Source organism: Hippocampus comes, unplaced genomic scaffold, assembly GCF_001891065.2.
Source record: "Hippocampus comes isolate QL1 unplaced genomic scaffold, H_comes_QL1_v1.1 scaffold8, whole genome shotgun sequence".
In the NCBI taxonomy this organism is placed as follows: Eukaryota; Metazoa; Chordata; class Actinopteri; order Syngnathiformes; family Syngnathidae; genus Hippocampus; species Hippocampus comes.
The window spans coordinates 847247-859192 of NW_017806153.1; the positions used below are offsets into that span (position 1 = coordinate 847247).

The following is an 11946-nucleotide window of genomic DNA, read 5'->3' on the forward strand; positions in this document are numbered from 1 at the left end:
TGTGTTTTTTTTTTAACCATCCGTAACGTGTGTTTGTTGAAACGTCCAACACTTTGAGCCACCCTCTTGTTTTTCAACGCGCTTTAGAAGTATCGGGATTTTGGATTGGATCTGGTCAGCCGCTCTCTGATCATCTGACCACTCTCTGGCGTGGACTAATTCAACCGTGAATTATTACCAAATGTGCTCCCCGCTTGAATACTAGCACACTGGCGAATGAATACCTCAGGTTATAGCCACAAATGAATCTATAAAGTAGCATGGAAGCGGATGAAACTGTGGGTGGGTCGTGTTTGGTTTAGTTGCGTCAAATACCCGAACCAGGTTTCAATGACATTCACCGACGACGTTGCCGAGTGAACGCATTCAGCAGTAGTTGTAAAAGTAAGTAGCCTTTGGACTTGACTGTACCGTTGAGTCGCTGAACAAAGACTTACTTCATGCTACAGTGCAGCACGTTGTCCCCCCCTCCCCCCATAATGTATGTGGTCACACTTGTCAAGGCCCGAGCCGTAGTTGCGACTTCAAAAAGGAGTAGGATTAGCGCTTGTTGGAGGCTAGCGTGTGCGTGCGCGTTTGTGTGCGGGGACTACCAACAAGCTCTGCAGTCGACCATTGTGGGAACTAATTATCCTTCTCGGCCCAAAAGATCATTCCCCTGTTTTAATGACGCGTGGAGGATGCGGAACATTTGAGGCCGGCGTGTATACAACAAGAGCTGTTGTTGTTCATACGACAGACCGGCGCGCATGATGCGGACATGTTGACCTCTGGACGTTTTTCGCTGTGTCTGTGGAGAGGGCTGGACATGTGGTTTGCAGGCGCGGTGCGACCGACCGACCGCCTTTGCGCTGTCGTTAGAAAGCTAGTCAGAAACTCCCAAGTCCTCCATCCGTTTTCAGTACTGCTTATCCCATTCGGAGTTATAACAAGCTCGGCTCTTATCGCGGCAATAGGTGGACTACACGTCACGAGTCAGGCAGGTAAAGCACTGCATCGGTGACTTTCTAAGAATTATATACACAATACAAAGATATCGTATAATTTTCTTGTATTTGGAGAGAAAAAAAAAACAACAAGTAGATGCTAATATTTGGATCATGCAGCTAAAACATGCAGAGTAGGGCTGTATGGAGACATACACACGCATAGGAACACACACAAACACACACAGTCACACACACACGCAGAGCTGGATTAGCTCAATTTAGCGGGCCACCAAAACAGTTAATCCCGCATTAATTCGCTGCCATCAATCTGGACTAGAAGCATAACTGAGAAGGAATGCACAACTAGATTTAAGTTCCCCGTCCCCTATTTCGTTTCGCATCTAGTACTCCCCCCACCCCCACCCACCCAACCCCTCCACCTCTTTGCTGACACAGAAAGCTTGGCCGTCGTCGATTAATTGTTAATCAGGACGAGCAGCTCGGCCCGCCTTTACCGACTCAGGGGTGCCACGTTGTCTTGGCTAAGTAATTGAACGAGACAGGCTCTGAAGAAAAACAAATTAAAGTTTTAAAGCCCCAAAATTGCAGTTTGCGCTTATTTTATACTGTAGTGCGGAGACACTTTTGCACCGCCCATGTAAAGTGGCGTTTTCCTAGCTCGATGGCCTCTGATTAGGTCCTGCAAAAACTCAAATTGAACCAAGATTTTTTTTTTTTTTAACCTTTTTGGCTCAGGGGCTGAACATCTCCAATAATTATCCTCACGTGAGAAGCTTGTGTCAACGCATCATTTTGCCTTCAAGGCAGCGTAAAAGCGGCTGGTGGGGGGGGACATCCAGCGTGCGCCTCTGTTATCAGCTCTCGCAAATTGCAAGCGCCCTCCCAACCTGCTTGACAAGCAATGAGATGCTATGGAGATGAGCAACACCCAACCCATCCTAGCATGTACAAGTACACTGCGTTTATGTGTGCTCACAAACTCAAAAAAATGAATTAATAAAACATTTTAATGTTGGGCAGTTCAACAAAATATGTTAAAATTTTGCTGTTGTGAAAATTTTGAGAAGACTTAACTAATTGTCCCTTGTATGGTCCCCAAACTTTAAGATATTGTTTTGGGGTGTACAATTTGCTTGCTTTGTTGTTCCAACTTAAATGACTCTTTTAGCCCAAAAAAAAAAAAAAAAAAAAAAACTAGCTGTGTCATGCGTGTAGTTGCTGCGTTTCTACACGTTTTATTTGTTTTGTACAACGGCACGTAGACAGCATCGGTGTAACGTGAATTTCCAGTCGGGCCGGTATTTGGTAGTCATTTTTCATCCATTCTGATGAGCTCGAATTGGAGTAAAAAATAAATCAAAGTCTTCAGTTCCAGCCTAAAACTGTCAATTGCGTTCGGCCGTAATGGCGGAGGCCTTGCGCGGTGCAAGAAAATGGGCACAGCTGATGTCTCGGGTTCGAGAAATGTAAACAGATATGAGATCGGTGGCCGCAAAGCAAACATGCATCGGTTATCTCGTTGGATATCTCGGTACTTTCGAGAGCAAAACCGACGAAAAAGTACAGTATGTAAACATTGCGGGGGCGGGAGGGCGTTTGCGGAGCTCGCCATAAAGGGGCATGCAAACGGAAATTCCTTTTCAGGACATTAAATGCAATTATAAGTAGCTGAGACTGTAGAGACTGTACGTTTACTCTCAAACTCAACACAAACAAAGAGAATTACAAGGTGTGTATTTAAATTAAAAAAAAAAAAAAATTGCTGCGTAAGAATTACCCGCTATCTTACTAATCTAGAAATGGAGAATGGCATTAACATGCTAACGATTAGCATCAATTATCGCGGTTTTACTTCAAGCAAGGGCTATTTGAACGCTAACAGCATATTACTGAAAATCTGAGACAGCTCGAGTACATTTTTCATCTCTCCGCACATCTGCGACAAAGTAAATATACGATCATATTTTCACTGCACTGTAGGTCATGGCATGCTGTCCGTAACCTCGAAACCTCAAATGTCACGCGCATAACCCGCTGTAACGTGAGCTTACTCTGCTACCCGGTCGTGGTTTTCCATCACTGTTACGGTATTGGTTCGGCACGCATGGAACCCGGGCTGTCCGATGATACTCGAAATAGAACCTTGCCAGCGTCGCTTGACAAGAGTCAATAGCAAGTGGAGACGTGTTTTGCAACAAACCGTTTGGCTCCAATTGACTTTTTCGCGCAAGTTCAGCTATGCGCCTTGCTTCAATTACTGGGCCGAAACATTACATCGATCGTGGAAAAGAGATCAGCGTAATCTGCCGCGAACCAAACTGCTGAGCTGCTTGTTTCGAGCGGGAGAGGCCTGCTTTGACAGCAAGTTCCGTTCGAAACTCACCGACTCAACAGGGCCACCGAACTGCTTTCCATACCGCAAGATGCTTTGGCTTTAATTTGCACGTAATGAGCGGCAAATATAATTAGGAGGGATCATGCAAATTGACACACATGAGTTGCTTCTGCGGGCGACATAAAATGATACGGCGGGCCCGATCCGGCCCCTAGGGCCTAGGGTTTGACACCCGTGTTGTAGAGGCATGTGACTGAAAGAGGTGTGGCCTAGTAAATGGCTTGTTGGTGGGTCGTGTGAGTGTAAGCTGTGGCTGACAGCAGTTCCTGCAAGAGTGTGCCCGTTGTGTTTATGTCCTTTACTGTTTCACCGGCATACACCAAACGACTGAAAAGCGCTTTAGCAAGTGTGGCTCTCCTTTCCCACATGCGAGGACATTACAGGAAGGTATAGTGGACCGGGCCGGAACATGAATTGTACAAACTCATGAATAATTGATGTCCATTGAAATGCATTGTATTTTTTTTTTAATCCCCCCAAATAAAATTTAGAATTTTTTTCATAAACATTCTATATGGGTTCTCTGGAAAAAATAAGGGTGGAGATGACTCGGAGTCAGCCGGGAGGGATAGGCTCCAACTGGCCCTGATGAGGACCAGAGCCCTGGATGAATGGAAGTAGTAGATACACCCGTGTAAGTGGTGGGAACAGTCAATTCTCCGACTCAATCGTTCATGAGCACCCTGAAACGGTTTTGAAGCGCAGCGGCAAGCTCGGCAGCTTGTTTACTTTGCCTACACCCTATTTTATATCCAGACAAACGAGGACGCGAGCAGGAAACTAATGAGGGACAGAGGTTGGAGGGCGGGAAAGTGAAGACAGAAGCTGCAAAAAAATATATAATAATAACATGCACCTTTCAGCCAAGAACAACTCTTAAAAATTAATACAGCATTCGAAATACCTCCTGAGCGTGTTGAATAATTGAGAGGCGCGTTTGAATAGAGAACTGGTCGTGCTTGGAGCGGGGGCGGTCAACTACAGCTGAGCTTCTTTTTTTAAAATGATTTGTTTTGCTTTCACCGGGGGCCGTTTCGTTCCAATTACATGATCATTTTTCAACATTCCGTGTCTGAACTTTGCCCGGAGGACTCGACAGGATCTTGTGTGGAAAAGGAAAGCTCAAAGGGAATTTCAAATGAAAGGGGCTGGTTGGGCAGCCTCCGTCGATGCTAATTCTTGGTTGCATCCGTCCACTCATTTGCTCTCTACCGCTTATCCTCATTAGGTGAAAAGTAGCGAGTACACCCTGGACCAGTAGCACTCCCAAAATATACACGGCTTCTCAGTACTACAAACAAAGCGAAATACAACCGAACTGCACTTAGTCAGTACACAACCCATCACTGCATTTTTTTTTAATTGGCTGCCATGATCATTTCTGTACATCCCAACCAAAACGACAACGGCGCACCACAACATTGATGTCCTCAACTCAACTCGCGTTTCTCCCCTCACTGACCCCTGACCCGGCCGCTCTTGTCTCGCCTGACGTCATGAGCCGCGTTTCTATTGATCGCTTCAGTTTGTCGACCAAATGGACAGAGAGCAGCGGCGATATTGATATTTTTGTCCCGCCCCCCAAGTGCATTTCTACTCTGGCCCGTCGCGTTGAGTAATTACCGCAGCCCAGAAAACACGGAGGTAAATTCAAGCTAATCGCCCAGAAGTGTGAATGCATGATTAAAGTCCCAACGACAAGGCGAGCTTCTCTTGTTGAAAGAACTGCGCCCATTGATTGGAAATGGAACCAGAACAGAGCCTGGAGGCCGACTGCGCTGGGTGACACTATTCAGACATTTGGGAGGGGTGCCTGGAGCTGGTGGGTTCCCATAACCCTCCGCACACACACACACACACGCTCACAAAGCACTCCATTGGGAATCACAGCCAGAGGGCACTTGTATTACACCATTTTGGGAGCAAAGCTTGTTAATTTCCCTTGACTCGGCGAGCCACTAAACCTCCCCTCTCGTTGTTGCCTTCTTGCGTAGGGTACCGTCGTTTTGGCACCGCGCCCGTCCGATTGTGTTCCGAGCAAGAGGCGGGGAGGAGTGTGAATATTTCGTTCTAGTACTTAAGTCCATTTAGCAGGTTATGAGTACTTGATGTGCGTATTGACTTCTCTGGTAATGTTTTACTTTTGCTCCCTACGTTTTGAAAACAGATGAAGTGGTCCCTGGAGATCATATTTCATTTTTTCTTCACTCTCCATCTGGCCCAAACACGCTCTTTCATGAAAAACGAAATAAAACACACGGTAACCTTTCAAATGATTTAGCGCCGCTGCAGAAACTGAATGAATAATTCACAAACACTGATCTCATTGGTCATAATTTTTTTTTTTATCCCATCCCACTCACACTACATTCATGGGCAGGCTTATCAAAGGAGCTCTCTCCCTTTTTGTCCAGCCTCTCACTCTGTTCGGAAAAAACAAAACCCCACAGAAAATCAACAGCATAGTGAGAAACACTTTCCTGAAATATTGATGCTCAACTGGGCCTGTTTAGTCGCCCACAAAGCTATCGTTCGGTTCTATGAATGACAACTGGGAGATACACGCATTAATTGCACCTTCTGCCATTTAGTGGAAGAGCATTTCACTCTTCTGCTCGTCACTATACATCGCTGGGGTAGACAGTTTAATACCTCACAATTTTGAGACTAATTACAGTGATAATTTTACAGTTTAACCCCAGCGAGTCCCAGGGACTCGCTGATCAGAAAAGTATGAGTCCCTCCCGTTATGCATTTAGAGAGTCCCAAATTTCGAATTCTGAAATGGTCTACTTATTCAATTGCATATGACACTCACACACCACACCACAAACACACATCCAGGCACAGTGAAATCGCCTTGATCACACAGGAGAGATTTGATCGCGTACAGTCAACTGGTGTGCGGTGACTTTTATGGTTAAACGATTTTTCGGTACCGTCAAAATGACGCCACGGAAACGACACGCTACCGGTAACGATCGTTACCGTGAAATCCTCAGGCCCGTTTTTTTTTTTTTTTTTTTTTTTTGTTTTGACTGAGAAATTTCCTTGCGTCCCAAAAACGCACATTATTCGGAACTGTGCGTCCCGCGGGAAAATTGTGCGTCTAGGTACGCGGGACGCAGAGATAACGAGATGGCTGCAATTAAGTGAAATTGTATTTTTTTTTTTTTTTATTATTTATTTGTATTTTTTTTCGCGTTTTTTCCCCACCTTGTTCGCAATTTGACGCTCGCTGTGAAATCAGGAGCCCGTTTTAGCGCCGATGAGCCCGAACATGAGCAGGCAAATGCGCCGCATGCGTCTGAGCATGTCTCTGCCCATGCGGAGAAAGTGAAAAAAATGCAAAGGGTAAAAAAAAATTTAATAATTTTTTTTTTTTTTTAAAACATGGCGACCGGACTCAGCTGTTATCGGCTGAAGGACCGTTAGAACCTCATCGCGTTCAATTATTGAATCGAAAAGACATGCACTACTATGGGAGTGCGGAGTGTGGCTGTGACATAACTTGGTGTTGGGCACCCGCCGGGAAGAGGCAGACAGTTGCGGCGGGGTTCAGGAGCACCAGAGCACAAAGTTCACTGCAGCCAGGAATACTTTCTCTCACACACACATGCTTGCACATAACAGACAGATGCCCCTAATCTTCTGATTTAAGTCACACATACACACGCACGCACGCGTGCACGGTATTCCAAGCGCGTCTACAAGTACTATTTTGAGGGTCAGTGCCACCTCCCCTAACGCCCGATGCTTCTCTGTGCACACATCTCTGGACCTGTCCCTCTTGGCCTGAAATCCACTTGGGAGGGGGGAGGAAAAACACAGACTAAACTAGGATCTGTACTCCTTAAAAAAAAAGAAAAAGAAAGACGACATATCTGAGACTGGAGAGAATAACAAAACGGTCGAAATGGCAGTCAAGTTTCTAGATATGTTCGATACCACTTTTTTTCAGGCCGATATCAGTATAAGTACTCCCAGATACCAAGAAGCGATACCGCGAGTATTAACGTAATGTCAGATGATTGCGACGGAAAGGCCTTCTTTTTTTATTTTTTTTCTTTCTGACGTGCACAAAGACGAATGTGTGGAAGCGCCACGGTGTAGCGCCGACTAGTGGCGAGGAGGACACGCGCAACCCGACGTCAGAAGCCGGTGGAGAAGTTGCATAAGGTGATCAGATATTCCCTCGGTTTATTTGTGCTTGTCTTGACCTCGTTTTGCCGAGGTTAATGGTTCACCAATAAGAGATATGAAGTGACGTAAGTGAGAACCTGAGAGTGAAACCCAGAGGGATTACTTGGATTTGCTCAGCAAATCTCCTCAACAAAAGGGTGCCCTTGGCCGCGTGAAACTGCGAGCGCTCTCCAACCTGACTGTACGCCGTGAAACTTTCCGGTGGGGTTCTCAAACTCCTCCATGTTTTTGATGTTTCTCTCCTTCAACACATTTACTTCAAATGAGCTCGCTCATGAATTGATTCTTTGAATCGGGTGTGGCAAAGGAGGGAAACATCCAAAACATGCAGGAAAGGGGCCGTAGAGGACTAGAGTTTGAGACCCCTGCTTGAGAGTGAGGAGGCGGGGTGGAGGGTGGGGGGCTTCTGTAAAACAGTCACTCAATATTTAGTTCAAAGACGTTCTCAATGTGTTTTAGGGCTTTGGGTTGGGCCTACCCGGCCGAAACAAAGTTCATCGTTGCTCATTATGTGAGGCACACACATAAAACAATCCTCTTCATCCGCGGGGGGCCTCTCACCCAAAAAAAAAAAAAAGGTGATAAAAATGTCTGCGTGTACGCCGCTGCAAATGACGATGTGTTGATGTTTTGGAAGCGGTGAAGAGTTTCTGGTAAGAGGACTAAAAAAAGACTGTTGAGATTTATGGACCGATCAGGCTTAACACCCCGACCCTCACAGCCTGGCCCTCATGCCCGAGATTCCAAGAGTAACAGCCCCTGCATGGTGATATTAAACCCGACCTTGGCAGAGACACGCAAACTTTTTGCCAGATCACATGGCAAAACTTGAGAAGCCTTAATTGAAACGGTCAAGGGTGTGGAGCCGCTTTAGTTTTGATAAGTCAAGGCCATCTTGAACTTTGGGCCATTCTGGGTCAATGGTTTTTGGGAGTAAACAGTTCTGGGGGAAAATCCATACTCTCAAAGGCTGGAAATTGTCAAAGAGGCAGACTTAGAAGATATTTGTTGCAATGCCCCTCGCTTGTGGGCAAGGAGAGCCAAAGTCACCGATGCACTTTCAGCCATTTTATTGAATGCACTCGTGCAAAATGAGAACACTGCATACATACAGACGAGGTGACAGGTCGATTCCGCGACTCCGCCTCAACGTTTACAGCTTGAAGTCGACTAAATGTCAAAATCCCCTCTTTTGGAATTTTGACTTCCAGTCGACCAATTTAGAGAGGACTTATTTTTAGGTGGTACTTGAACTTTGAGAACCACTTGGCATTTCAATTTGTTTCCGTGGAGGAAATGATTCTATCTACAGAGGAGTGCGTGGGGTTACGAGCTTTAGCAGAAAAACAAATCCAACTTGCAAGTCAAGGTATGATTATTATTCATTTGTCCAAATTGTCAGTCACTCCTCCCCTGCGCCTCCTTCGCACAGCCCACATGTCTTTAGGAGGAAGGGAGTTAGCCCATCCCCGCCCCCCCCTCCCACCCTTGCCCCTGTTGCTTGCCTTTCAAAGCTCTCCCCTCAAAAGGTTCACCGAAAGTCCCAGCAGCGCACTCGTTATGTAATCATTCCACTAGCGCTTCCCCTGCCCGAGTTTTACATAACGAAACAAGGCGACACATTTGGTGCGACAATCATATGGTGTTGCGGCAATCTGGTTCTAAATATAAAAACAAAAGACTCCTGCCACTTGTGGGAGTCCATTTCCGCCTGTGTGAAAGGACCTTTTTTTTTTTTTTTTTTAAATTGTTCGTGGATTAACTTGAATAGCTGACGGGGAGGGCACACAATAACGAGGCAGGCGTGTTTCCAGATAAACCGGTTGCAACGTGGCTCTCTCTCTTGTCTGTCTCTCCGTGCACTCGGAGGACTACTCATGCACATGGCTCGCAACGGGAGAAACAAAAGGACCCCTGCGTAGCGTTCACGTCACCAACGGCCGGATCATTCGCGACACCTACGCCGCGTCATTTGGGAATGGAGAGCCGTTCACGTCACGCCACCGAGCGGGAGGTGTCTCGAACGTTTGCGCGGCAAACAGTCTTGATTTCTACAAGCGCTTGAAACCGCGTGAATAGATTTAAGGTGACATGAATAACTCTTGATACATTATAGCAGCTCGCTAGTGAGGGTGCGCCGATCGCTACGTCACTTTAAGAGGCTCGCCTTAAATAATAGGTGCTTGTAGGAGAAAAATGGGATCGAATGTACGTCCTTCATGAACGTCTTATATACATCCATTCATTAACCCTCTCATGCACCAATAATGATAACCTGATAAGCTGTCCACTGTCGTAAACGCCGTCCTTGAAAGGAGTCCAGCTGATGCGCCCTAGACTGGTCACCGTAAATACATATTATATACATATTGTATATAAGTACGTAACAAGTTGTGTGCATTCCGTGAGATTCCGATTCAATATGTTGCGGTCAATTTTCAGATTTGGCTTTATTACTCCCCAAATATACAAACATGCATGCAAATGTATTTTTTTGCTGAAATGGAACTGTTGAAAACGGTAACAAATAACTAGTGTTCAAAGTACATTGTCATATCACCGACCACGTTCCGTGAACACTCGGTAAGCGACTGCTGAAGTGACACACTCAACAAGTATTCGCGTTGGCTGTGACTCAAGTGGCACATTTCAATAGATGCAAATGGTGCACAAAAACAAGTGATCGACTGAATTGTGACGGAATTAATGGGCATGATGAGAACCAGACCCTCGTAAAAGTGCTCCGTGGTCTCGCGTGCGTGTTGACAAGGCACATGCTTTTTTTGTTTTTGTTTTGATGGAGGAAGGAGGGGCTCCCACCCTTGCCCCTGTTGCTTGCCTTTCAAAGCTCTCCCCTCAAAAGGTTCACCGAAAGTCCCAGCAGCGCACTCGTTATGTAATCATTCCACTAGCGCTTCCCCTGCCCGAGTTTTACATAACGAAACAAGGCGACACATTTGGTGCGACAATCATATGGTGTTGCGGCAATCTGGTTCTAAATATAAAAACAAAAGACTCCTGCCACTTGTGGGAGTCCATTTCCGCCTGTGTGAAAGGACCTTTTTTTTTTTTTTTTTTTAAATTGTTCGTGGATTAACTTGAATAGCTGACGGGGAGGGCACACAATAACGAGGCAGGCGTGTTTCCAGATAAACCGGTTGCAACGTGGCTCTCTCTCTTGTCTGTCTCTCCGTGCACTCGGAGGACTACTCATGCACATGGCTCGCAACGGGAGAAACAAAAGGACCCCTGCGTTGCGTTCACGTCACCAACGGCCGGATCATTCGCGACACCTACGCCGCGTCATTTGGGAATGGAGAGCCGTTCACGTCACGCCACCGAGCGGGAGGTGTCTCGAACGTTTGCGCGGCAAACAGTCTTGATTTCTACAAGCGCTTGAAACCGCGTGAATAGATTTAAGGTGACATGAATAACTCTTGATACATTATAGCAGCTCGCTAGTGAGGGTGCGCCGATCGCTACGTCACTTTAAGAGGCTCGCCTTAAATAATAGGTGCTTGTAGGAGAAAAATGGGATCGAATGTACGTCCTTCATGAACGTCTTATATACATCCATTCATTAACCCTCTCATGCACCAATAATGATAACCTGATAAGCTGTCCACTGTCGTAAACGCCGTCCTTGAAAGGAGTCCAGCTGATGCGCCCTAGACTGGTCACCGTAAATACATATTATATACATATTGTATATAAGTACGTAACAAGTTGTGTGCATTCCGTGAGATTCCGATTCAATATGTTGCGGTCAATTTTCAGATTTGGCTTTATTACTCCCCAAATATACAAACATGCATGCAAATGTATTTTTTTGCTGAAATGGAACTGTTGAAAACGGTAACAAATAACTAGTGTTCAAAGTACATTGTCATATCACCGACCACGTTCCGTGAACACTCGGTAAGCGACTGCTGAAGTGACACACTCAACAAGTATTCGCGTTGGCTGTGACTCAAGTGGCACATTTCAATAGATGCAAATGGTGCACAAAAACAAGTGATCGACTGAATTGTGACGGAATTAATGGGCATGATGAGAACCAGACCCTCGTAAAAGTGCTCCGTGGTCTCGCGTGCGTGTTGACAAGGCACATGCTTTTTTTGTTTTTGTTTTGATGGAGGAAGGAGGGGGGACTGGGCTGGGCTGAGGCGTGCGTGCATGCGCGCGCGAGAGAGACTCTTCTTACCTTCCATCCAGCCGAGCTGTTGCTGTCTCCTTTGTCCTTAAAGTAGGGGATGGACCTGACCATCCAGTCGTAGATCTGGGACAGGGTCAGCCTCTTGTCCGGTGCGCTCTCGATGGCTTTGGTGATGAGGTCGGCGTAGGACAGGTTCCCCCAGGCGTTGCGGCGAGACGAAGCCTTCCTGGGGGTTTGCTGCA

General features: G+C 46.2%; 1 protein-coding gene across 1 annotated transcript in view; it reads right to left on the reverse strand.

Annotated features, from left to right (window-relative positions):
- LOC109530965 (forkhead box protein O3-like) overlaps window positions 1-11946 on the reverse strand; it is a 52864-nt gene that overhangs the window by 37604 nt on the left and 3314 nt on the right. The window contains exon 2 of the mRNA XM_019894936.1: window positions 11753-11936. Coding sequence (XP_019750495.1) covers window positions 11753-11936 — 184 coding nt within the window. The remainder of the gene's footprint in view (window positions 1-11752; window positions 11937-11946) is intronic.